Source organism: Centrocercus urophasianus, unplaced genomic scaffold, assembly GCF_019232065.1.
Source record: "Centrocercus urophasianus isolate 14NV4802_14NV808 unplaced genomic scaffold, USGS_Curo_1.0 seq_57, whole genome shotgun sequence".
Taxonomy (NCBI): Eukaryota; Metazoa; Chordata; class Aves; order Galliformes; family Phasianidae; genus Centrocercus; species Centrocercus urophasianus.
The window spans coordinates 491,412-518,526 of record NW_024885166.1 but is presented as its reverse complement, the minus strand read 5'-3'; the positions used below and the strand labels follow the sequence as shown (position 1 = coordinate 518,526).

Here is a 27,115-nt window from a genome sequence, read left to right as displayed (position 1 = left end):
CCCCCCCCCCCCACCGAACCCCCCCGCCACCTGCCCGGGCGCCGCACCCGCCGAGCCCTCCCTCGGGCCTTTGTCCTGCCGCGAGGCCTCGCCACCTCTGCCGGCTTTCGCGCGCCGCGCTCGGCCGAGGCTTCTACGCGAGGCCGGGGATCCGCGGCCTAGCTCCGTCCCCGCTCCGCCACCCGAACCGAGGTTCGCCCCCGCCTTCCACCCCCCCCCCCCCCCCGCCCCGTTCCGCCGCCGTTCCCTTCCCCTCCGCCCTTCTCCCCCGGGCACCCGCAGCGGCGGCTCACGAGAGGCCGCGGAGCCGCCCCTGGCCTCCCCCTCCCGCCCGTGCCTCTGCCGCCGCCGCAGCAGCAGGTTCCCTCCCTCCCTCTTCCTCCTCCTCCTCCTCCTCCTCCTCCTGCCCCCGGCGGCGGGATCCGAGCGGTGCCCGGGGAGCGCCGGGCCCGGGCGGGAGGGGAGAGGAGCGGCGGGGCGGCGGCACGAGCAGCAGCGCCAGGTGAGAGAAGCCTGGGGAAGGAGGAGGAGGAGGAGGGAGGAGGAGGAGGAAGAAGAGAGGGGGGGCGGTGGGGATCCCCCACCTTCCGTGGGCCGTGGGGGCGGAGGGGGCGGCGGACGGCGACCACCGGGGGGAGGGAGGGCGGGGTGGCGGCGGAGCGCTGGCCGCTGCTGGCCGCGGCGGGGCCGGGCCGGGGTCAGGCGGAAGGGCCGCGGCCTGTGCGTGCCCCGAGGCGGCGGAGCGAGGCCTGGGCCGCGGGTGTTCGGATCGACGCGAGGCCCCGGTGGGGTGTTGGGGTGTATATGGGGAAGGGGGGTGGGGGGGGGAAGGGTAAGAACGGGGACGGCCCTGGGGGAGCGCGGTGAGGAGGTGAAGAGGTGGGCACGGCCTTTAGATCTCCGGCCTGGCAGCGAGGCGGTGACGGGAGGAGGCAGGCCGAGGCGGTGCAGCGGCTGGGCAGGCTGCTCGAACAACGCGTGCCCGTGTTTGGAGAGAGGGGCCGCGCGTCGCCCCTAAGAGCCGTCGGGAGGAGGGCAGGGAGGGGATGCCATCCGCTGCCACCAGGGATGGATGGATGGGTGGGTGGATGGAGGAGGGCTTTCCCCAGACCCCTGCGGGCAGAGGGGCTCAGGGCTGGGGGCGGTTTGGTGCGACCCCTTCCCAGCTGGGCTGCCCCTTCCCCAGCCCGGCATCCCCGCTGTTCCATCCCCATAAAGGAGAGCAGAGCTCTTGAACACCTTTAGGGCTCGCCTGTCATTTTCCTCACTGCACAGATTTCCTGTTTTGAAAACTAGGCTGATAGCTTTGTTGGAGCAAATAGTAGAAATGGGGTTCTGTGGTGACTGCATTTGGTTGTTGAGGCTCGTTGCCGGTTGGGGAGAGCGCTTGTGAATGATTGATTCACTCAGCCTTCTGTAACTTAGAGCTGCAGCATTTGGAGGAAACAGCAGGGACAAAATGGACAGTTAATAAAAGGAACAACTGTATGCTGCCTGATCTAGAGGGCACTTGCTGCCCTTCAGGAACTTTCCTCCTCACATGCGCTTCTTTATACAGCAAATCTTTATCTTCTGTCCCTTTTTTTTTTTTCCCTTACCTTCGTCTGGGAAATGAAACTGGAACAGACATTTCTGGAAATGATGGACTGGATTGGTGCATTTGGGAAGATGCGATTCGCAGTCAAAATGAAAATTGAAATTTGTCCCTTTTTTTTTTTTTTTTTTTTTTTTCTTTTTTTCGTAGTTCAGTATCTGCATTTTACGTTTTATGATTCTTCACACAGCCATGCTTGTTTGGTCGGTTGTTTCTGAACCTCTCAAGTGATGGCATCCATGGCATCAGATTGCTGAGAGGTACCCCGGGTACATCCAGTGTAGAGATGCAGCTGGGGGTATCCAGTACTTCGTAACAGAGAGATGTAAACATGCATCATTTTCCTCTGACAATCCCTTTCCGTGCTTGGAAGAAGCAGAGCTGTTGTCAGTGAAATCTGGAGTTTTGGGAGACCTGTTTTAGGGGTTGGCCAAAAATAAATTCTGGGATGAGGATCTTTGCTTTTTTCTCCCAGTCGTGCAGGATGGATGGGAAGCTGTGAAGCCTTTAGTCATAACCCTCTGGTCCTGTGTTTTCCTTTTAATAAAGCATCCAGTGGGAGAATGTGACATAATTGGTTTCTTGGATTAAGAGATCTTGAAATGGCTGGTGCTACAGAGAGAAGATGAACCTCTCCATCAGGGTTGTGGTTTACGTACAGTGATATGGTGACAAAATCATGCTGTTATTGCATGGCAATCTCGTATTTCTCTTGCAAGAAAATGCTCTCTACGTGGTTATGAAAACAGGCACTTTTGAGTCTTGTCAGTGGCACGGGATCTTAAATCTCTCCTTTCCTTGCATTGCATAATCTGAACGTTATTCTCCCACAGCAGCAGAAATGATGGAAGAATTGCATAGCCTGGACCCACGAAGGCAGGAACTACTGGAGGCCAGGTTTACTGGAGTTGGTGTTGCTAAGGTGAGTACAGATACCTTCAGTGAAAGGCATGACACCCTGCAATGCTTTCTTTTCTTCCTCCCCCCCTTGCTAATTTTGCTTTGCTAGCAGGATGCGTTTGTATCCATAGCTCTGTTTTGACTGCTGATTTGTCTGAAGTATGTTGAAGAGGAATGAAAATGGGATCTCTATGAGCAGATGCAGTGTTATACGGAAGATTTGGGGTTCCAAAGGAGTTCTCAGGAGTTGCTCCATCTTAAGGCAGCTTGCACTCCACTAAAAAAGGACGGCTTTGTCTTTGGGAATCTTACCTGTCTCTTCCTTTCTCCAAGTATGCATTTGGGAATTGGATTTGGCCCCTTGTTAGATACAGTTTCAAGTTGATTGTGTTTAATACAACATGTAACCAGGCTGAATATTTTCAGGAATTTGTACACGCAGTTCTTTCTGGGTACAACGTGTTGAAATTGCCTACTTTCTTGGTTGCATGAAACACACCCAAAAGTACTTGAAGGTAAACTTTCCCCTATCAGTGATCCACAGCCTGCTGGTAAATCCCATCTTTGTCCTCACGTACAACTTCAGAACTACCCAGTAGCTGGTTTTCTTAGGTGAGACACCTAACAACAACATTGTGTGGCTGCTGGACGTGCTAGCATTAAGTTATTAGCTCTCCAGATGTTGTTGGTAGTGCTAAATTGATTTCCTCTCTGAGCAATGAAATGGTGGCAGAACTCATTTTAAACTAGGTCAGTGATAAGGAGTTTATTTTTCATGAAGGTGCTGAGTTTTGAACGACGGAAAGGTGGAAGGTAAAACAGCATCTTTGCAGTGGAACTTATGGAAGCTTCTTAGCATTGTTTTGGAAAGAAACTTTGTAGATCTGCATTAGAAAAAACTGATAGTAAATCAGAGCTTTAAATTGGTTTAGTTTGAGTGCATACTTTTTCTTTATGTACTTCAGCCAGAACTCAGACAAGGTTAAGTCTTGGAAGAGAGCATGAAGAAGTAAAAGATCCAGTTTTGAAGCAGTGTAGTGAGGGTGATTAACACTGAAGTCATTAACGAGAAACTTTCAGTTACTGAAGTAGGAATGTGGGCTTTTTTGATCTTTTTCCCACTCTTAAGACTTCTGATCTCAGGGCTTTTACAAGTTTATGCTCTGTAATGTAGTTATGATCTTGAAAGATGTTTTATACAACGTTACAACTTTTAATGTACTTTCTCATCTGTTCTTGCTTCTTCCTCCCAGTGTAGGTAGAGTATAAATAAAGTCAAACAACTTTCTTAAGACTTAAAATCACAGAGACTGCCTTTGTTTAAAAGAGTGCCAACATACTCAGTGCTCTTGAAAAACGTTAGGAACTGCTCCTTTTAAAGGAATAACCTTTAAAGGATATAGGAAAGCAAGGCTAAATTATTTTCTGTGTGTCTAGTCTGGAAACAGTGTGCACCCTTACTTTGTTCAGGTGAATATTAACAAGTCATTCTGTTACTAAAACAAATCTGAGTGATAAGTCCTCATTTCTTGGAGAGCACGCTTTAAGCAAAGCTCTTTGCTGGGTGTTTTGCCCTGTTACTGTGCAGTGTTACCTCGTGTTGGTCAGTAAACTGTTAAAGTGCATTACACAATATATATTGATGTACTTGCTAATTTGCAATAGATCAGCCAACCGTTGATATGAATTAGCATGACTCTACTATGTTGCAGCAAGTCTTGGTTGCAATATTAATCTCAGATACTACATTCCCTCCCAGGTTGGTGCTTCAAATTCCCTCCCTACCCCCCCAAGTCTCCGTCCGTCATGCTCCGCACTGGCATTGGTAGGTCACTGTCTTCAAGGGAATGTGTTGGGAAAGCTGTGATACAATTTGTGTGATTCAACTGAGATTTGTAGCCCTCTCCAATTAAATGTTGAAGGAAAGCTGCCTAGAGTAAATTAGTGCCATCTAGTGGGACTGGGACTGGCGCATCCTCCTGGGATAGAGGTATTCTGTTGCTGTTTATTGCATAAAAGGAAGAAATGTCCTCTTAGATGCTCTCCTATTGGGTAAATGCAGCAGGCAGTTGCAGCTCTGAGCTTCCTGCCTTCCATTGCCTTGTTGTGCTGCTCAGTGTGCTCAGTTACATTTCTTTAATGTTGGAAAGTACAGGGTATGTTTTGAGCCTGCATAAAACTGACGTGCTAGTTAGCATCTTTCATGGAACAGCAGCTTTAAAGACTATTTTTCCTTCTTGTTTGCAATCAAAGAAATATCTGCATGCAATTCTAAGTAAACTGATCAAGAATAAGTTTTTGATCTAGAAACTAGGAAAAAAAAATGCTCCTAGCCATCAGGATTCTGTGAATGCCTTCCAGTAACAGTAGTAGAGCACAGAAATCCTAAACTGTTCTGGAAGCAGCTGTGGGCTGTCACCTCCTGTGGTGGCTGAAGGCACAACCCAATGGCTGAGGTCGTTTGCAGTCCTAAATGCCACAAAATTCTGTTGCAAGACCGTGATGGATTTTCTTAGTAGTTGGAGAATATACTTCTCTAGAAGCTTGGAGTTAACACATGGAATTTATGAGCAAGGGATGTTTCTAGGCAACTGTGATAGTCCTTGTGGTGCATCCAGGTCACCAGATATCTAAAGCATCGCCAGCTTTCTGAAGCTCTCTATTCCTGCCATATGGTGAAGTGCCATTCTCCCCCAGATTCACAGAGCAAGTCCTTGAATTAACATGTGACTGTCTGACATCTGCAAGTATTCTTGTTTATCTGGCTCTAGTTTGTGTTTATGTACATAGGGGAAATTCAAGCATGTTCACTTGAGATATTATTCTGGCTAGTCATCTTGGGCATCTTCCTTGGGTCAGGAGGTATAGAAGGCAAAAGAGGTTGTTTCTGGAGATGGCATCCTTTGGTTTTGTCTGTTAAGGTACCAGATGGGTTAGCTCACAAGAATGGGTGTCATTTTCAGAGGCTTCTGCTGGATGAGGGTTGGAATAGGTAGTTGTGATGGGTGAATTTGTGTGCATAGTTTGCTTCAGGCTTAGCCAGGCTGGATCATGTCTGCACTGTGGGTGTTTGCTGCAAGTCGATAGTTAAATGGTCTTTAAACTGAACTGTGTGCAGCACTTTGCTGTAACAAACACAGAAAGGCTCAGTATTTCTAGAGGGTGACTGGCTCTGTTTTTGTGTAAGACAAGCATTGGTCTTGGTGGCAGCTACTGCTCCCTTTCCTCTCTCTTTGAGGTATCACAAAGAGGAAAATGAAAATAACCTGAAGAGTGTCACTGACGTTGCAGAACATCTGCCTCCAAAAAGAGAACAGCTCAGAAAAAAGAACAGCTTTTTTTTTTTTTGTGGCTTGTTTTTATCCTTTCTCTGATGCTGCATCATAGAAAGTCTCAATCAGTTCAATAACTAGCAGTTGTGTAGTCTGCTTGGCAATGTTTTTAGCAACACAAGTTACCAAGCTGAGAATTAACACACGAGCGGAATTGTTTTCTTTGGAGGGAAGCAGAGCTGCACACTGGTAGTCCCTGACAGGTGTCACATGCCACCAGAGGAACTAATTAATAAGAGTTTTGAACCTTTGATATAAACTTATCAGCTACTGCAGAAAGTGCCAGGAGTTGGTGCCAGATAGCTGAAAACTGTTTGGATGTTTCTTTGGGCAGTGTTCTTTATTTCTAATGCGTTGTCTAGCTGCTGGAGTTCAGAAACAGTTATCAGATCTCAGTTCTGCTCCTGCCCCTGAATTGAGGTTCGGGTTGAGTTGTGTGATGTTTCTGTCCAACTTGCTGTCAGTAAAATAATAGTCTTTTTTTCTAAGAGAACTCTTGAGGCATAATGGGGCTCAAGCAAATCCTGTTCCAAATTTGTTTACCTATCATATGCAAGGCAGGGTAGCTGTGCATGGCCGATGGTAGCCTAACTTCTCATGGCAAAAAGAAAAACCTGTGGCATATGGGGTGATATGGGGACTTTGTTATTGGCCATAATGTTGGTTAACATTGAGCTTTTCTAGAAGCAGGCTTTAATTCTCACACTTTAGAGATTCTCAAAATGAGATGAAAATGTTTCCTAAACCTGGCCCATGGATTAGAATGACTGGAAAAGCATTTCTCTTTGGTGTAAGCCTGTGGAGTCAGCAGTAACTTGTAGTGGGACAAAGGACTGACTTTTTCCCTTTGAAATCTCTTGATTTGCTGCAGAATTCAGAATAATTTGGGCTGCATTGGCCTGAGGTAGTGAAGCAGATCTCCGCCACTGAGTTAGCAAGAGAGTTTTGCAACGCACGTAACTCCACATGTGAGACTCCAGCTAGGCAGCTTGGATTCCTAGAGCTCTCTTCCAGTATGAGGAGTTGCAGAACACAAAATGGAGGCTGCCCAACGGAAGAGGCGCAGACGAGCCTGGAGCATCGTGTCTGGGAGCTTGGAGAGGCTGGGGAGTCATGCGAGGCAGTGTGTAGGCTTGAACAGGAGGTAGGTAAGGGAGGCCTGAGTCAGACTAACTGTGTTACAGGAGATGCAATGGGATCTATTATCAGGCTGAGTTGTTTCTATTGAAACTTCAGCCACTGTGCCTCGTTTGTGGCATTCCCAGGGCTCTTGCAAAGGGAGAAATGACTAACTGAGTAGCTTGTGTAAGTGGACAGGTTTTCAATTCTCGCCTTTGAGTGGGAGTCTTGAAAGGGCCTGCTGCTCCTGCATCCAGTTCTCAACATGGAGGTTTTATTGTGCACAGGTAGGCCACTTAGAGCAGTTGAAAGGTGAATCACAAGGGAAGAGAGCATGCCAGCTTATCTCAGAAAAATTCCTCACTGAGGAGGAAGTGCGTGCTGTTCTTTTGCTTGTCATTTGGGTACACACCATAAGAACTGTTAGCTTCTTTCAGATGACCCACGTATTTCAAATGTTTGCTGAGCCCCATCGCCATTTCCCTTGCTGGGGTATGGTGTGTGAGTGGGCTGAAAGTGAGAGCAGAGCAGTGCACTGTTATCCCAAAGCAGACTGCTAGAAAAGCCTGATGCCACTGCAGGTGATTCAAGAAACAAAACTCATAAGCCCTTCCAGTGTGAACTTGTGCAAGTTTACTCTCTCCTACTGCTTTCCGAGCTTTATTCTGGTGTCAGTACTCTTTGCCATTGCTTACTTACTTTTTCCCAAAATTCAGGTTCATTCCTTTAATTCTTTTTGTGTCATGACCACTTAAAATGGAACGCTAAATTAAGTACTGAACATTTATCCAGTGTCAGATGCTGAGTTAAATATAAACAGCCAGGAATGATAAAACATAAATTTGAAGATTTTTTTAGTGTGCACACGCGCTCCCTCACTGTTAACTGAAGGGCAGACACTCAGATGTATAGTTTCTCATATCCATTGCCTAAACCTGTTGCTTTAAGTAGTTGATAACATGAGGTTGTGTGTGAAAGTAGGTATGTAGCTGGAGGATCATGAAAACTGTCTTCTTCCTCTTGCATAAGTATGAGAGAAGAGCAGTAGCAGTGAGTGCTCCTTAAACATCCCAGGTACTGCATCTTCATTGCTGCAAGTGCAGCACATCCTAACGAGCACTCTGTGTTTTTGTAGTCTGAATACCTCAGAACAAGTGGTTTTTTTTGCTAAGTTTCACGTGAACAAGATGCTTTAGCTTCTTGCCTGTAAGACAGGCCTGATGCTTTGCTGTAAAAGAAATAGGAGCTGTAGGCCTACTTGAGGGCAGTCAAGGGAAGCAAAAACTCATTCGGTGGAATTAGGTCAAAAATTGTCTGCAAAGGATTTTGCATTTGTTCACAAAATCAGTAAACATGACAGTGAACTTGCAGATGCTTACAAACAGCTCTCAAACTTTGCTTTCCTGATTCTGTGATAAAGTACTCAGTTCCTTTTCACCATTTATGTTCCTTTGTTGAATTCAGTTTTATGATGCTGTCAGTGTGGTTTCTAGGGGATGTTCTACAGTAACGGGAGAATCTGTGATCAGAATGGAATTGCTCTTCTGTTGATGGCAAAAAAGAGTTTCATTCCAACTCCTCTAGAGCAGTAGGTTTGCACATGTGAAATAGTACAGATAGCTGTCCTCTGGAGGGGGAAAACCATTAGGGATTTTGTATTAGGCATTTCTGGAGGCTGCTTGCATTCCAGATCTTAATATTCCATTGGGAGGGTGGATGGTGATAGGACAAGGGGGAATGGTTTTAAAGTGAGGCTGGGGAGGTTTGGATTGGATGTTAGGAGGAAGCTTTTTCACCCAGAGGGTGGTGAGGCACTGGCACAGGTTGCCCAAGGAGGCTGTGGATGCCCCATCCCTGCAGGCATTCAAGGCCAGGCTGGATGTGGCTCTGGGCAGCCTGGGCTGCTGGTTGGCGACCTGCACACAGCAGGGGGTTGGAACCAGATGAGCACTGTGTTCCTTTTCAACCCAGGCCATTCTGTGGTTCTATGATTGCATGAGTTTCAACCTGGATTTCTGAAAAGTCTTGGGTTGTTTCTCACTACGGATGCCTTCATCAGCTTATTATTACAGGTTAGAGTGCAGTGCAGCCCGGCCCCATGGAGAACATCCGTTCAACCGCAGTGTTCCTGAAAAGCTCAAATGTGGCATTTCGGGAGCAGCTGTTCTTGTCATTTGCTATCCATGTGCAAAATGGAGGCAAGGAAATTGAAGCAAACGTGGGGAACAACTTTCACTTTCATCTTCATGATGTCACAGCCCCAACCTGTCTATCTGAGACCAGCGAGTGCTAATGGGCTGAGATGCTTCTGTTCTTATCAAGCCTTCATGCTCGCGCTGAAGGTTGACGTTTCAGCCATGCTGCTCAGGTTTGATTTCATGAGAGAAAGTGAAGCGTTGTGGAGGGACAGCATTTGTGTAGTTTGTAAACAGTGTTTTTACATGGGTGAGAAGGCTAGCTTTCTATCACGTTTGCCATAAGATGTTACTTATTATCCCTGAGAGCACAAATGTGCTTAAGGTTAGTGTTGGTAGTTCTGTAAAGTCCTGTTGGCCAAGAAGTAAATGGCCAGGACAGCCAAGAGTTCTAACAGTAAGATCCATGCCCCGTGACAGTGGGAAGGATTGGGGATGGGGCAGTGTGGAAAGCTTGGTTGTTAGTATAGGGCACAATGAAACGTTAAGCTTTGTATCAGTGAGGACACAAGGTGAAATGTTCTTTGTGCTAATTGCAAAGTCTTCAGCTAATGGGACAATGAGTTGAAGGGAGTAGGTTCCTGTGCAGCCTAATGTACAGGTCTTCTTTTAGCAGGAGGTTAGGCTAGATGATCTCCAGGGGCCCCCATCCAACCCCCTTAAAGAATATCATCTGCCGTGTTCCGAAGTGATTTGATTGTGAACAAGATTCCTGAACATGGAGCTTCTTGAGTTGTTCAAGTGTGGGTTGCTTGGGTTTGTTTTTTTCATTTCTATTTTTCATTATTTCTTCGGAGCAGCTAAGCATGTCCTTTAAGGAGAAACAGATTTGCTAGTTAACATTCACAGTGTCACACAGAAAGTAAACAGAACTGTTGCTTTGTGTGGATGCCTGCTTGGAAAAGGGATTCGTAATAGCTAGGTTGTGTCACAAGCTTCATTGTATGGAGGTTGTCTTTCTTATAAGTGGGGAAGGGAGAATTGCTACCCTCCAAAGTAATCTATTGTGGGATCCTTCTGTGGTGCTCAGGCTTCTGCACTAACCCTCCCCTAAGTCTTCTGTTCAAGCATGTAATGAGAAGCGGCTTTGCCTTGAGGAAGGGTTGGTTGGTGGGAAGTGCTTACTGCAAAAATAAGAATGCCAAAATAGAATGAATCTTTGGGAAAAGATGCTCCCAAGTTATTAATGGAGAGATGGCTTTATCGTGTCATTCTTCCTGTTAATGCGTTCCATCAGTAATTGTGGATTTTGTTTTTATATCTTTGTCAAATTTGTCTACATTTCTTGAGTTCGGGCTGTGGGAGGACACTTTTGTGTCAGAGCAATAGGCTAAAACAGTGACTTTGCATGATTCACTTCTCTTTCCTTCTTAAAAACAATTTCGATAGCGATTTTTTAGAAAATAACTTTCCAAAATGCTTGGATACCTAAAGCTGTAGGTGTGTATCCAGCAGAGCCTGCAGAGATGCAGTCAGACTCCTGTAGGTATCTGGATACTGTTTTGATAAAGCTATTCCAGCCTCTTGGGTTTGTGCATCAGCTTGCTGGGAGCGACTGCTCTTCTGGCAGTTCAGCTGTGGGCCCATAAAATAGCCTGGTGAGAGGGATTGTCGTGTGGGTGACAGTTTTACTGCTGTTAACACAACTTGTTCACTTTCTTAGTGGAAAAAAATATACATTAAAAAAAAATGAAAGAAAATTTGGTGGTGCTGCCAGCATCTGATACCAGTAATGTATGCCTTGCCTCTAAAGTTGTAGCCGAGGCCAAGCAGATGCTTGCCTAAAGACCTGTGCTTTGAACTAATGCTGCTCAACAGATCAGTTTTGTTTCTCAAGCCAGTTAGCTGTCTTAGACCTTTTGAATGCTGCCTTGACTGCTTTGTGACTGTGGTTAGATAGGAATTAAACTGATGCAGAAATAGACATAATTGCAAAAGCCAAATCAGAATACTGAGAAAAAGCTGCCTGGCTTCAGTCTTGTTCCTCATGACTTGTGCAGTTTTTAGTGCACTACCATGTGTATAGATATTTGACCCGTGTTGCTGCTGTATCCACGTGGCTTAGTGCAGCATAGTTTGCCCAGCGATGCAATGTGTGATAGAGTGTATCTGCCTTGTAGGGAAACTTTCTAACTATATTTGCTTGTTTTCCACTAGGGTCCATTAAATAGCGAGTCTTCCAACCAGAGCTTATGCAGCGTGGGTTCTCTCAGTGATAAAGAACTGGAGGTAAGCAGGCACAAACCCAAACAGTCATCCAGTTTGAGTTAAACACGATTGGATTGAAAGTGTAGAAGGAATTTTATGGGAACAAGCACAGCCTTCGGACCACGCTGTGAAACAACCCTTCTTGAAGCTTCCCACTGCAACACATTTTACCCAACCCCCCCAAAAAAAACACAACATTCATAAAACTCAGCTTATGAAATTGTTTTCAGCTGCATTGTGATTTGTTTGTGGGTTTTGGATAAAGTTTTGGCCAAACAAAAAGCCAGAGAGCATTAATGGAAAAGTTTGCCTTACCTATCAAAAATGTGGATTTGCAAAAGCCTCTACAGAGCTGAGTGTTCTCATGAACCACTCTGTAGAATTGTGGGGAGGTGAAAATTGATCCTTTGTCCCCATTTAAACTCACTGCTTTAGTGTCAGCTATTTCTAAACACTTGCTAAAGCAGCAGAAAATGAACTGCAGAGTTAATTTTTTTTTGTTTTAAAATCACACGTTCAAATGACAGTGTCTCAAATTAAAGGCCATTTTCTTATGGCTTTAAAGCTCTTTCCACCCAATTACCAGGTAAGTTGTGGGCCATATTTCCTTCTATTATGTAGCATTACTGATGTGAGGTGTCTGGTAAAGCTAAGTCATTCAAGAACAAAGTATCTGCAAGTACAGCTGAGAGTGAAAGATTGAGCATTATGTCTTATTTTACTTGATTTTTGATCAGCCTGTGTGGAGTGATTTAAATTGACCAAGCTTACATAATCAAATCTTCCATTCCTGGCTTTTCAGTCTATAAAAGATAATGTTGTGTGTAATTTTGGTTATATAAATGTACTTGAGTGGAAAAACAACTGAAACTGACTCTCATTAATATGCCTAGAATTCCACGGAGGCTGTAATGTGGGGCTGGTGTTGTTACAGTCACTCCAGCATGAGTTGCTCTTCGCTCAGCACTGAGGAGGCTTTTTCATTCACTGGTACACGTGTTGGAGCTGGTGCAGCAACTCTCTCGATTGTTACAGAGGTTTTTTTAGCCTCTCAATTTTAAAAAGTGCTTTGCAGTCACAGTGGCCACCTCAGTCTTAACAAGCCTTCCATCATCTTACCAAGATAACAGCGATGGCCTGGTTGGTGATGTGGGACCAAAGGTGTCCAGCATCTGCTGGGGATGCAGCCAGGTTTGGGTTCTGGCTGTGTCAGCTTTATCCTTTTCATCCTATTAAAGGAGGTAGCTTGATTTCTGTGCTTACTGTGAGCAAGTCTTTTGGCAGAGGTCTTAAACAGGGTACTTTGGACTTTGGTTTCCAAAGAGCACGAAGCTTAGGTTTACCACAAACTTTCTGCCCATGCCTTTCCCTCCCCCAATGTTGTTTTGCACACTGTGGTTTTCCTCTTGCCCCTGGGCTGCAGCTTTGCAGTGACTGAAGTGATTGCAAAGCCTATAGCTTGGAAATCATTTGGGACTCTTTAGGATGGGTAAGAGATTCTTTTGCTAATGACACAGTGATGGAAATGACAAGACATCTCTCTTTCCAGCAGCCTCGGTGAGCTGTTTGGAGTGCTGTGTTTCCTCATGATCTCAGCAGGGTTGGCCACATATGTGTCTCTGGTGACACAGCATGCACCATGCCAGGGTCCCTTTTGCTCTCACCTTAATGAGAACAGATGCAAAACAAACCGAATCCAGATGAAGTGCTGCATCTGTGGCAGCTTTCTCCTGGCTGCCATCTCAGGGAACTCTGCCTTTGTTTGTGCAAGGTTGCAGATGTGCACCAATGGATGGCACAGTTCTGACAGCCGTGTGCAAACAGCTTCAGGAAGATGAACTGTCCTGTCCTCAGTCACCCTGCGCCCCTTGTGCCAGTTCTGCAGTCATCCTCAAATGGTTTACACAGATTGTTTTATTTTCACTTTTTTTATGTGAACTTGTTCTGCTAACTGTGAGGCTGGCATATTGCAACTAAAAAGAGGGGGGAGGGGAGAGGAAATTAACCTAATTTCTAACCGAGTTCTGTCCATTTTGCAGTGCTTGTATCCAAAGGTAGCAGCTCTTTGAGAGCTATTGTTTCTTTAAGTACCAGCAGTAGAAGCAAATGCACCAGAGAAATGAAATGGCCACTGGGGATGTGGAGCAGATTATTGTGTTTTGGCATTTTCTTTAAACTTTGGAATAACTGCAGAAATGTTAATTTTCAAGTATTGTTTAACAGACTCCTGAGAAAAAACAGAATGACCAGCGGAATAGAAAAAGGAAAGCAGAAGCGTATGAGACCAGTCAAGGTAATCCATTTTCCTGACCCAGCTGTAGGATTTCTGAGTGGTTGGTGATTTGTGTGCGTTTGGCACAGTCAGTGTCTGAGGAAACTAATGGCTCTCCTCAAGGGTGTGTGTCAGGCAGCTTGTTGTGAACTGCTCCGTGATGGTGTAGTTCTCTTCTGGGAACCTTGTTGTCCCTATTGGCAGGAAAACACTCATCTTGAGCTGATTTACCCAAATGATTAGAGTTTTTGGGGCAGACTGCCCAAAGGCTTAATATGGCATCTCTGCAGTGTCGTTCTGGTCCCATGTCACTATGCATACTGCAGCCAGGCTTCAAAATACAGGATGTACTCTCTCTTGCCTATTTGAGACGTATGCCTGCTTTGTTAAAGGAGGTTCTCACCATAACAAATAGGGAACAAACTGTACTTGAGAATAAAGCAGACAGTGCTGACTCAAAGTACTGAGAAGAACCAGAGTGTTTTGGTCCAAGTTCGGATTTCCTATGGGGCACAGGGGCAGATTTATTTCTTTTGTTCTTCAAAAGAAAGTACTGAGGATTGCGTTGACAGAATGGCTTTGATAACACTACAGTAAGACAGAAGGGCTAATTTTTAATGAGGTGCTATTAAGCCACTGCTAGTTTTTTCTCTAACTTTTACAGGGATGCTTGTGAGAAATCTAATGTGCAGTAATTTATGTGAAGGTGATGGAGTAAAGTAGAGGTAAAAGTACCCTTTGCTCTGCCCTCATCTTGAAGGAAAGTTTGGAGAACTGTTGAGTGTCCAGCGAGGTTTCGTGTTTTTTAAGTCCTTCAGCAAGTACAAATGATGTTTGATCAGATTTGACGTGTTTGGAATTGAGAGTTAATTGAATTGTCAACTCTAAACCCTCCCAGCAGCCACACAGAGCTGTAACCCTGGGGCAGTCTTTTGTTCTTTAGAAGCTTCTGTTATGGTCATTGTTGCACCTAAAGAAGTACAGGGAAAAGAGTGTTGAAGTACAGGAGTAGTTTTCAGAAAACTATTTCATAATTTCTGTTCTAAATGTGTGTGTGTGTGTGTATATATACATATATAAACTCTTTGATTTTCATTCTTCATTTTTCCTTGTAGGAAAAGGCACTCCTAGAGGACATAAAATTAGTGACTATTTTGAGGTAAGTATCTTTACATAAATTGAGAAATCTGATTGAATTCGTGTTGTATGTAATCAGCAGATGGAGGTCTGTAACGTGACTGCTGTTACTGATCTGTCCTATTAAATAATAGTTTGGAGTCATTGATTGATAATGTTAACCTGATGCATCCAACTGTGGTTGGGTGGGGGATGTGAGATTTTTTGGAAGCTGGTTTTTAAATTCTCTTTGAACCACTGATGAAGCAGTTTTGGTTTTTATTTTAAAGAGAGGTCGTGTAAATGTAGGCCTGGCACCTGGATCTTGGGTGAGGATATTTGTGCTCTTAGCATGCAATCCTACTTTAATACAAGGTCCTGTGCAAAGGAACCTACCTGCCTCCTCCCACACCCCCACCCCCCCCCAGCCCCAGAAGTTTCTTCTTTATTTTACTTGTTAGCTTTGAGTCAGAAATCAACTGTTTATTAGTGCTCATTTCTTTCCTGGTTTAAGTTTTTGATAAGTGAGCTGTATTGGTGGTTGGTGGCCCTGCCTATGGCAGAGGGGTTGGAACTTGATGATCCTTGGGGTGCCTTCCAACCCAAGCCATTCTGTGATTCCATGATTGTGCAGTGCAGAACAGTTCCTGTACCATCTAGACCAGTTGCCCAGCTGCTTACGTATCTCATCTTCCACAGCAACTGGCACGAATGCTTCCGTGGTGTGCAGTTAGACACAGCTCCTCAATTCAGAGAATTGAATTCCTAATTCCGCACAGTAAATAATTAGTGTACAGCCAAGCATTAGCGACGAGCTGGCTTATGTCTTTTGTCTTAAAATGAGAAATGTACCCAGTGCAAATGTAAATGTTTGTCTGAAGCACGAACTTTCGCTGTTATTTTTGACAACAACGCATGAAATTTTAAAGTTTTCCTCCCAGCTTATCTTCGGTTTGTTTAAATGAGTCCCAGGAGCCTGTGTGGCTTCATCTTTAATATCACGTTGCTTCTTTCTCTGTTAAATGTACTGAAGTACAGCATCTCTGTGGAATGACTGATGATCAAATCTGTTGCTTTGGTCAGTTTGCTGGGGGAAGCGGCCCAGGAACCAGTCCTGGTAGAAGTGTGCCACCAGTTGCCAGATCATCACCGCAGCATTCCTTATCCAACCCCTTACCAGTAAGTGTTCTCCTGGGGATGGTGTGGGTGGCACATTGCTTCTGTTGGTGGCCGTGCTTCAGGCAGGTGATGATAAAATGTTCTGAACAGGAAGGAAGGGTCTCTTGGTAAGTGGTTTCTTGGTCTTTAATCACTTCTCTTTGTGTTTTTTTTTTTTTGTTGGTTGGTTTTGCATTGTGTTGTTGTGCTTTGTTGTTTTGTTTTTTTATAGCTGAAACTGGGTTTGGGCAGCAAAGCTGAATGTTTAGGATCCTGCAGCAGTTGTTAGTCCAGTTGCAAATGATGTCACTATCTGAGCTTAAAGCATCACAGTCTGTTTTTTTACATGCTGTGTGGATACAGATGGCTTGCTGTTCTTAAGAAAAGAAGGAACTGGTTTAATTGCTGTTGCCTTGCACTCTAGTGTGGCTCATGAACTTCTACATGAAGTTGGGAGCATCATGTATGCTTATGTAGCACCAGTACAGTGATATTTCTGATCTTGATTTCACTCTTTGGGTCTAAGGAAAGATGTACATACCATCATAATATTGGGAAAATCTTTTCCTTCTGTCTGTGCATGTGACTTGTGAGGAGCATGGCGAAAGCTTGCTAAGAGATGTGTATACAAGCACATCTGTTGGTGTTTTTTGTTTAAATAATTCAATTTTGCTGTCTGAGCATTTCTGCACAATCTGAACATGAAGGAATAACCAGTATTTTAAGCTGTTTTTGCACAAGCTAAAGAAATTTCTTTCAACTAGCAAAGCAGCATTCAGAGGCAGCGGTATTTGATCTCTAGTTTTGAACGTTGCCATCACCCTTCTTTAAAATGTTTCAGTATTTGTTGAGTGTCACAGAAGCACAGAGCTCTATGGGAAAGATTCGTACCCTGAAAACCAAATGCAAAGACTTCACTGGTTGCATTATTCTGCAGAGACCTTTGCACATTTCATGAATGTGTGCTGAACTAAATCCCAGCACTGAATTCAATACATGTTACTAGATACTGAAACTCTGCAGTGCTGCTTTAAGGGTGAGCTTCAGCTGTGCTTCTAGATGTCTTGAATGACTATAAGTACAAAATCTATCTATAATTGATCATCCTTGTCTTATTAATTCACTAATACTCCTCCTTGAAAAGAAGTTAATGAAAGAAGGAATACCTCCAAAAGTAGGGAGAGCTCTCTGTTCCAACCTACAGGTGTTTATAATGGGACTACATGAGTCTTCCTTTGCTTTTCTTCTCTGCTTGTGTATATGGAGTAGGTAAAAGGTTGAACAAAGCATTTCTCATGTGGTGAAGGCTGATGGTACAGTTAGTTTGGGCTAGGTCAGTTTGTCTCTCTGCTTGAGCAGGTGCTCTTTGTGGTTCTTATCTTCTCTTCTTTACTCTTGCAGCTAAACTTGCAATGTTTGCATATTCATAACAAACTATTATGTGCGTTTGCAAGATCTATCATCTTCTTACAAACTGAATACCAACAGCTTGAGCTAAGCCCCAAAAGTGGGGGGATGAGTGGAAACTGGAGGAGATGGAATATCTTATCCATTGCAGATGTCAGTGTGGTCTAGGAAGAGAGCGGAGTGTTAAAATGTCTTTCACAGGGAGACAAACCTGTGAGTTAATGTATGCTGTTCTGGAAGTTGTCTGCAGTGAGGACTTGCACAGGAATTGTAATGGCATCAGGTTGTTGCTTCTTGTCTTCAAATCTCTTGACTGCTTTAAATTGCCTTGCTTCTCCTTTGATCGGAAGAATGATGTGCAGGTCTTCAGCCTCTTGCAAGGTCGCTCTCATATGCAGATGTTCCACTGAGGGAAGAAAGCTCTTGACATCTGTAATGTTAGGCAGAAAACATGCTGCAGGTTGCAGTTTGGGTTTTAAGAGAAACTAGAGCCTGACCTGACTTCTTGCTTTCTCTGTGCTGTATGCCTGGCCTGGAGTTATGGCTTGGAATGACTTAGATGAGTGCTACCCAGGCTGCCAAGTCTGGGTAGGGCTGGCTTTTGAAGTCTGAGTGCTGTAATCAACATGGCTCAGATAACTCTTGTTCTTACTGAACCCCATTTCTGGATCACCTTTGGAAAACGAGTCCTCTGTATGAGAAGGAAGCTGGCCCTTACAGATGCTCTGCATCTTTGTGAAGAATGTTAGGAATATGTTAGTGCTTTGCTTATCTCACAAGTGGTTTATCCCTGCCTTAATGACAGAAATGAGGCTACTTGATATCTGGATCTTGGATGTGGTTAGGTCACTGCATTTAGAAGTTATGACTTGGTTTACTTCACTGGGGCAGCCAATTTATGATGACAACTGACTGTGTTAAAATGAGTCCTTAATAAACAAAGTATTGTAACTTCAAGCAGAGTTACACTGTACTGTGACTTCTGCATCTCTGACCTATATTACCCCACTGGCTCCAAAATATTTTCAAAGGAAGGGGGTGTGTCAACTGACAAGGAATTCTGTCCTGTGTGTCCATTTGTTATTTTGTTAAATTGCTAACTTCATCTCCTTTTTGATGTCTGACATTGGAACAAACATTCTGGGAATCCAGTTGGAACGATGAGAACCTCACCGTGCTGCCTGCCCATTCCTGAGCAGCTGCTTCACTGGCAACAGTTTTGGCAGAGTCAGAGAATCAGTTTTTAAAAAAAAATATAAATTTAAATTAAAAAGAAAAAAAAAAAAGGAAAAAAAGTTTATTGTCTCTTTCTTGACTGTGTTACAGCGGCGAGTGGAGCAGCCGCTGTATGGGGTAGACGGCAGCACAGCAAAGGAACCGCAGGAGGATCACTCTGCTCTGCCAACGCTGATGTCGGTGATGCTGGCGAAACAGCGGCTAGAGAATGAGCAGCTGGCACAGAGGGGAGGTGGCCTCTGCTTTACTTTTGTCTCGGTGAGCAGCTCTGAAAGGACTTGAATGCCAGGGGATGTTTCTAGTTAAGGGATGGGGCATTTGAAGGAACTCAAGTGCAGCCTGGTTTGTTGATGACCAAGTCTACCATCTTCTGGTAAGTTCTTCTTCCTTGTGAAGAGTTCCAGGTCCCAGGCTTTGCTTGTTAATAAAATGAGTTGAGTTTTAAGTTAACAATTTAAAAGTCTTACGTAGATGGAAACAGCAGTGCGAGTGCCTGCTTGACTGTGAAAATCAAAAAGAATGGAGTACAGCCTTGCTTTTAGAAGCGTAAATTTTGGGCTAGCTTAATCTCAGCTGACATGAGTTACACTAGGTTTTTTAAAAGCTTTGTCTTTTAGCAGGTTGGGCCAGACTTCTTCAGAGCAGCTGATTCTCTTGTGTTAATGAACTAGAGCATTCTTAAACCTTAACATAAAAGTATGGTACCCAGGCCAGATTACACCTCCCATGTAAAGATAAGTGTATCTGCATGGGCACCAGCAGTCATGTTGAGGAGCATATAACAATACCCTGACTTTCTTTTGCAGGCCCAGCAAGGCAGCCCATCTTCTACGGGATCAGGGAACACTGAGCATTCCTGCACTTCCCAAAAACAGATTTCCATCCAGCACAAACAGTCACAGGTATAGCTTACCAGATGATACATCTCTTGGATACGAGATTTAAACTTGGTGTAGCTTGTCTTCTGCACCACTTGAAATAGACTCAATGTCAAAAGAACTGGTAGTACCGACTTAGTCTTTAACTGTACTGATTAAAGGTGAATCACATTGAACTTTGTTCTTTATCCTGTAAAAGGATACTTCTCAGCTGTTGCTACTGGAGTTTGCTTGATATGTTCCTGAGGCTTTTCTGTGTCAGTATTGTGGCCGGTTTTTCAACTGCATGAGAACACGCTCAGGGGAGGAATAGCTGTGTCTTGCCCTGTCCGTTTCAGTTGTGTTGTATCTTCAATGTTCTTCCTCTCCTTATTAGTGAATACATGAAGTAAATTGTACTTATGGATACCTCTATTTGAGTGCTGTCAATCATGGGTGCATCCACACTGATTACACAAATACCCACAGCCTAGCTGCAAGTTCTTTGTCCTCTGCAGTTGTTGAGTACACCTGTGACCTAGTTTGCCCTGAGAAGGTGAGACGTGATGTCGTCTTGAAGGTGCTTCTCAGCAAGTTCAATGAGCTGGAGTCAAGAGGAGGAATAGCTGTTTCATTTGTGCCAGTCTTGTGATTCCTTTTATAATCTGTTAAGATTCTTCTTGTGGCGTTGCAGCAAGATTTACTTCTAGCTGTGTCATCTTCCTCTGTTGCATAGCAGGACATTAAGCTTTACCTACAGTGCATCTTGCTCGTTTGTTCTTCATGCCTTCTCTTAATCTTTTGATTTTCATCTCTGATTACTCCATGAGTGACCCTTCCCTCCAGTGATTTCTAAGCAGTCGGTTTTGTGTCAGTCATTTCCACACATCGGTTTGTGTCAGATAGTTTCACTGCTGGGGCAAGTTCATTCTCCATTTCCCCAGCAGGTGGTACAAGTTCTTTGTGCATGAAGAATTACTGGGGATGCTAACTAGCTAACATCTCTGAGACCTGTCGTGTCGCTGGGGTCAGCTCTGTTGTCTGTATTGTTAAAATGCTGGTCTGTGAAGATCCCTGCGTCTTGCTTGTGATAGAATGATGCCAAGGCTCAAGTACCTGCCAGAGAGGCTTTTCACATGTCAGCCTCTGCTATCCCAACATCGCTGCCTGAAATAGTGGTACCAGCTGTAGCGAGCAAGATATTCTTGTCTCCTGTGCTCAACAAGCCTGCAGCATCCATCTTTGCTAAGAAGGGAGATGTGTTAGCTTAGTATGCTTTGTGCCAGCACTCAGCTTCCTTGTATTTTCCAGAGATGCAGATGTAGTAGATGCTTAAGGCAAAAAATCTGTAAAGATGCTTGCCTGTGCGATGAGAATATTGTACATTTTTATGTTTTCTCAAACTATTTGAGGTTGATAGATGGGGAAAATAAAACACTCAGAGATTTCCAGCTTGAACTTCTTGGCAATGCCAAAAGCAAGGGAGTATGAGCATAATTTCCCAAGCATTTTCCATCAGTGCAAGGGCTTCCAAGTTCTCTGAGGCAAGGTGAGTTGTGGTGAAATAAATCACTGTGCATGTAGAAGCATACATCCTGAAGCATGACATCATCTGACACAGTGCAAGCATGTATGTCTGTCTGACAAGAGGATGTAACAGTTACTGAAGAAACTTTTGCTGCTTGGCTGAGTGGATACAGTCTTGAGTTCTCAACAGCCACAGAAGTTTTAGCCTTGCGTGCCTCCTGCAGGCTGTCAGGCAGCATCAATGAAGTGAAGGCAGCAGTGAGGTGACCTGCCTGAGCCTTCTCTGTATCTTGTGGGATTTAGGCTCATCTTGCTTGAGATGCAGTGCTGGCAGGTTTTCATTTTGATCTTTCCCATACTGGATAGAGAAGTAATAGTGTTCAGTCTACCAAGTTTGTCTCTTGCTTCATGGTGTTAGCTTCCAGGCAAGCCTGGAATTTGGAGAACAGTTATTAAGAACTCTGCAGGTAAGTCTCTGCTAACTCTTCTCAGAATCAGGATAGTGGCTTTCTAGCTGTAAATGTGAAATCTGTGTTTGCAGACAAGGAACAAGATTCCCTTGAGCTCCTGTTTGTTTGGTTTTTTTAGATGTTATGTTCATGTGCATACTGACTTCTTCCCTACCAATTAATTGGAATCCTGAGTTTGAAATATTCTTGTTGCTGCAAAATATAGCATGTCTTTTGTATTTTGTTTATGGACGTAACATATCATTGGGTGAAGGTATTTGATATATGCTGCACCTGGTACAATTTTCCCAACAGATTTCACTCAAAAACAGTAAAGGTTGGGACCCTTCTGGGCAAAAACACATCAGTTTGTTGGAAGGAAAAGCTTGTGCCTAATTATGTAAATAATGTCAATCTGTTACATTTTAAAATAAGCACCTGCATTTTTGGCCAAGACTGAAAAAAACCCAAACTCGTAGATATTGTCTTTTGTCTAGCCACTTTGTCACTTTGTCTAGTGGTTGTTTGTGGCCATCGATTTGGTATTCCAGCTGAGGGGTGACTTTTAGTGGGTTGGTTTTCATTTTTGCCTTGTGCAGGTTGTGTTGCAGTGCAGGAAAGGGTGCTGAGTGTTAGAGACCACTGTGGGCTGGGCAAAATTCAGCTGTTGAAACAAAACTGACAGTATGTGGAGGTGGTGGTAGCTTGTTGTGTCTGCATTCTCCAGAGCAGAGCATTAGGCCTTTGTGCTGACTGTCCAGGCCTCCTGTGTTGAAACAGCCCATCATGCCATAAGAGAATGAAGAGTGGAGGACATCCCCTGGCCTGGGAAATGGGAGGGGATTTTGTTCATTCTTAAATCTGTTTGGCTTCAAGAGGGTTATTCTGTGATGAAATGTGCTAACTGTGAAATATCTGCTGTTCTTATTAAATGTGGTTTATGGTGGTTTTCCTCTACAGTCGGACCTCACAATGGAAAAAATATCTGCACTAGAAAACAGTAAGAACTCTGACTTGGAGAAGAAGGAAGGGAGGATAGATGACTTGCTAAGAGTAAGTATTTGAAATGGGACAACTCTTCTAAAAGCTGCTATTTAAAGATCCCAAGAACACCTGTGCCAGCATTTTGTGTACTGACCACTTGCAGAGCCAGCACTCACAAGGGTTAAACGAATCAGTCACCTCTTACTCTCAAAGTAATTATCTGGTTTGCACTCTGCTTGGGCCTGCTTGAATCCACAACCAGGGCAGCTGTAACAGCGTGGGTCTGTAGTGCAGAACCATTGTAGCTGAGCTCAGGTTTTTGTCTCCTCAGCAGGGTTGGTCTTTCTTTGATCTTTTGCTCCCTTGTTGTGAGTTTTGTTAGCTAACTTAACATATTTCTCTTCAGAATTATCCCCTTCTAAATGCTGGGGTGCTGCCTGCCTCTTGCTTAGTAGCATGTTCTGCGACCTCTCAGTAGGGAGTTCATTCTGAAATGTTGATTTATGAATCAGCGAGACAAACAGAGATGAAGAGCACATATTTTGGTCAAACCTGAAGAGTAAAGCTGCTCTGTCTCATTAGTGCTCTTCAGTAAAAGATGAGATCCTTGATTTAAAGGTATTTTTCGTAATGGAGGAGTTGTAGTTGATCTGCCTTTCATCAGCTGGAGGGGCATCTCTTGTGAAGTGCTGAAAAGGATTAGAAAATGCACTAAAAGGAGAAGAGCAAAGACTGTGTGTGTATCTGGTCTCAGTACCTAAAAACTAAGGCATGGTCTTAGAGATGCACATGAAAGCTCATGTGGCCTTGTGGGAAAACAATCCACGGAGCAGGATTTTTACTATCAGAAAATCAGTTAAAATCAGAAGCTGTTGGTTGGAAAAGGGAGAGTTAAACTTAACTTTTTATCAGTGAAAATAGTAGCACATCAGATACCACTGTGCACTGTGTCAGTATTACTGGGAGAAGTCTATAGCAGGGCTGATGGACAGTAGCTCAGAGGAGAATTTAATTGAAAATGTGAAGTCTGTCCTTTTACTCTGCCAGTATTGTGGCTAAAATGGAGAGGAGACTCTAGGGTTGACTAAGCTGTTCTGAGATAGCTGTGACAAGGTCTCAGTTGCTTTAAAAATAAATAATAAAGTCCTTGTGCTTAGTTTCTTTGTACCTTAGTTTTTCATGTGTAAAAGAATGATAACACTTTTATAGGGTGCTAAGGTCTGAATGGGTTAAAAATACAAGAGCTTTGCTTGGATGTTTAGAGAAGAGAAACATGGCCTTTTTGCATTTTTTCTTTTTCTCCTTTATCCTGCCTGCTTTGCTCTCCTTTATCTGATGCCTCAAGCTAGCTTTCTTTCTAGGTGGTGCTCAGCTTGGCTCTCACTGAGTGACTTAAAGGCTTGTCTTCTCTGTTCTCTTTTAGGCCAACTGCGATTTGAGACGGCAGATAGATGAACAACAAAAGATGCTGGAGAAGTACAAGGAGAGGTTGAATAGATGTGTAACGATGAGCAAGAAGCTCCTTATAGAAAAGGTGAGCAGCAGGCTGCAGTTACAGCTGGTGCATTTGAAAGCTTCTCTATCTTTCTTGGCAGTGAAAATCTGCTCCTATTGCTCTGGTGATAAGAGACAACTGGAATTTTGTCTTGAATTGTTTCTCTGCAAATAGGAATGTAATCTGAAGACTGAAAGCATTCAGAATGTTTGGTTATTTTTGAGTCTCAGAGATCTCCCTTGCTTAAGTGAAATAGTCTGAGCTCTAAATGCAGCAGGCATTACTTGCTTTGACACTTGTATATCTGAAAAGTGCCTTTGTCCAGCACTTGCTGTACAGGAGCGGTGTCCCATTGTGAAGTGAAATTGCCAGATCTGCTCTGTGACACGGGCAAGTGATTTAAAACTTTCTTCTTTCAAATGACGGAGCTGGAGATCATTGCTTTGCACAGTACTTAAAATAACATGAAAAAGACTCTGAGAAAGTGCCAAGCTGTTGTTTACAGGCATCCAGCTTGCTTCGCTGTTGAAAGATTTGCAGATTTCCTTTTAGTTCAACAATGTGGGGTTTTGATTCTCTTTCACCTGTTGGCCAATAACACCAATTGTTCGTGGGCACTGGATGGGCACAGATACCTGGGTGCTGGCCAGCGTGGGCAGTCTGTTTGATTTGCTTTTGTCACTGAGCTGATTGTTCTTGGCTGAATGGGACTCCGTTTTCTGGGAGGATTTGTAACTCTGGGCTGTGTTACGTAGACCTGGCGTTCAGATAAGCAGCGTGTAGCTCCAGTGAGGAGCTGTGCTGGTTCATCTTTAATCTTAATTGACTGAATCTTTGCTGTTCTCGCCTCAGGCTTTAGAAACTTTCTTTCACTTACTGGAAATACTCTGTGACGGAGACCACCACCACTCTTTTTCTGTTGGAGTCTTAATTGAGGCTGTCTCTTCTGGGAGTGCTGTTTGGCTAGGATTGAGTTGGCTTACCACTGTATCTTAGTCTTAATGTTGATTTGGGGTGCGTTTTCCTCCTTCATCTCCTATTAGAGTGAATAAGGGCCTGATGAGAGACGTATCTGAAGTCCAGCTAAGCTACTGATGTAGAGATAGTTTTAATCCTACTGTTAAATTGAGTTTCAACTGATGATAGAATGGATGAGCAGCCAAAGCAGTAACGGGAAAGAAAATAGAAAGCTGAAATGCCAGAAAAGAAGCTGTCAGACTGCAAAAGCACCATTAGTAATTTCACCAATAAAGTTCAGCTGGTTTCAGGTAAGCAGTACTGGAACAGAGCAAAAGGTGTCAGGGATTGGAAGTGAGTTTAGACAAGGCCTAACTCTTAGCTGCTGATCTGTGGGTTTTATTTTAACACGTGTTTTGTTTTCAGTCAAAACAGGAGAAGATGGCGTGCAGAGATAAGAGCATGCAGGATCGATTGAGGCTGGGCCACTTCACCACGGTGCGGCACGGGGCGTCCTTCACTGAGCAGTGGACAGATGGCTATGCCTTCCAGAACCTCATCAAGTGAGGACAGTTTTCTTTACCTGCAGGAGCAGAAAAGGAGAAACTAAGCAGTTGTGTGTGATGTCTTGCATGTCAAAATGGGAGAACGGTGTGACTGATGCATGAAAGGATCAGACAAGGACTCGGCTACAGACAGCGAGGAACCTTTTAGTGAGAAATATGCTTCCACTTAACTCCAGAGACTTAAAACTGGAGTCAAATTGTTTGAGTTGGCCTCTGGATTGGAAAGAAGCAGGCTGCCCTGTTAGGTGTTCTCAGTGCACCTGTCTGGCTGTGCAATGCATAGAGTGTGGGGAGAGCGAGGCCAGACTCTCATGTGTATCCGGAGTCAATCAATTTGGTTTGCATATCTGCTTATATTCCTCCAGGAAAGTTGCTTATCTTCCCCCCCCTCCTCCTCTCCCCCTTTTCTACCTTTTAACTTTAAAAGGAAAAAAAAAAAAAAAACTTAAAAAAGAAAATCCATGCTATTTAACTTTTTTTGCCTTTTGGTAACTGTGATCAAAGTAGCTGCAGAAACCTGGAAACGAAGATCAGACACCCTTTTATGCAGGATATTAATGGAAATATCCAGTAAATTCCCACCTGGCCTCGACCTTTAAGTAGGACTTGGCAAATTAATTGCACAGAGAGAGCTGTGTGTAATCCATTAAAACCATCTAATTTTTCTGTGATCTAATAGAAGGTGCACATGTTGTTGGGTGCAGATTGTGAGCATGCTAATATTCTCCTTAGTTTGTGCTGTAAGACATGGAAGAAATACTTCTGGAATCCTTACCTGCAATCTCAGTCTGTTTTAAACTGTGAATTAAGCATCTGAATTCACAAGTCATTTAGTTTGTAATTCCACAAATGCTTTTATCACTGTAAAATAACAAGGCAGCTTTACGATAATCTCCCCTCTGAAACAGAAGGACTCTTTTCTTCGTGAAATTGGGGATGGTGTTAATTATGCTTCAGAAAACTGAGGATAGCTGAACTGTACCCTTAAAGCATAGGGATACTTTCTCAGACAGTGCCAGACTTCAGGAACAGTTCAAACAGGAAAGTCTAGGATTTAGAACAGAGTATTCTAGGAAAAAAGTGTGTGGAAACTTAGTGACTTACCATAGATCCCTGGGTTTTCCATGAGGTTAGCAGCTCCTTGGTTTTGGATATCCTCTGCATGAATAAAACCTTTCACTGACTGAAAGGTTTCTGTGGGGCCGGGAAAAGAATCCACTTCTATGTGAAAAATACCTTGGAAAAAAAAAAAAAAAAAATCTGAGTCAATGTTTGGCACATCCTCCCTTTCTGAACAAGAGTATTTTGTTGGTAATCTAAGAGTACAGCTGATTGGAATTCATTGCTCAAGTCTGCTAAAAGCAGATGCTGAGGACGACTGAGTACATTCCATTAGTTATCTGCTTTGTGTTTTGTTTGTTTTATTTTTCTTCTGCCCTCGTCTTTCCAGGCAACAGGAAAGGATAAATTCCCAGCGAGAAGAAATAGAAAGGCAACGAAAAATGTTAGCAAAACGGAAGCCACCTGCCATGGGCCAAACCCCCCCAGCAAGCAATGAGCAGAAGCAGCGCAAGAACAAAACCAACGGAGCAGAAAATGAAACGTAGGTTCTGTGGCCTTCTTTGTGCCTTGCAAAGCTGCATGCTTTGATTAGAGCACAAAATATCCACTGGGAAATGGAATTTTGCCCTTGCCTCTGGGCTTCACTACACGCACAAATGAATAGTGTGGAATTAGCCTGGC

General features: G+C 43.9%; 1 protein-coding gene across 5 annotated transcripts in view; it reads left to right on the top strand.

Moving 5' to 3' along the window:
- Nucleotides 1-454: 454 nt before the first annotated feature.
- TLK2 (tousled like kinase 2) overlaps nucleotides 455-27,115 on the top strand; it is a 43,484-nt gene continuing 16,823 nt past the window's right edge. The window contains exons 1-13 of one of the 5 annotated variants that reach the window (XM_042836041.1): nucleotides 455-502; nucleotides 2,428-2,516; nucleotides 4,254-4,319; nucleotides 11,298-11,369; nucleotides 13,572-13,641; nucleotides 14,736-14,779; nucleotides 15,820-15,915; nucleotides 18,628-18,795; nucleotides 19,344-19,439; nucleotides 22,331-22,423; nucleotides 23,778-23,888; nucleotides 25,233-25,369; nucleotides 26,823-26,975. In XM_042836041.1, the coding sequence (XP_042691975.1) occupies nucleotides 2,436-2,516; nucleotides 4,254-4,319; nucleotides 11,298-11,369; nucleotides 13,572-13,641; nucleotides 14,736-14,779; nucleotides 15,820-15,915; nucleotides 18,628-18,795; nucleotides 19,344-19,439; nucleotides 22,331-22,423; nucleotides 23,778-23,888; nucleotides 25,233-25,369; nucleotides 26,823-26,975 (1,187 nt within the window). In that variant the 5' untranslated portion in view covers nucleotides 455-502; nucleotides 2,428-2,435. Of the gene's footprint in view, nucleotides 503-1,757; nucleotides 2,517-4,253; nucleotides 4,320-11,297; nucleotides 11,370-13,571; nucleotides 13,642-14,735; nucleotides 14,780-15,819; nucleotides 15,916-18,627; nucleotides 18,796-19,343; nucleotides 19,440-22,330; nucleotides 22,424-23,777; nucleotides 23,889-25,232; nucleotides 25,370-26,822; nucleotides 26,976-27,115 lie in introns of those variants that run through there. The other 4 variants (XM_042836042.1, XM_042836043.1, XM_042836044.1 and 1 more) reach the window with 4 other exon arrangements.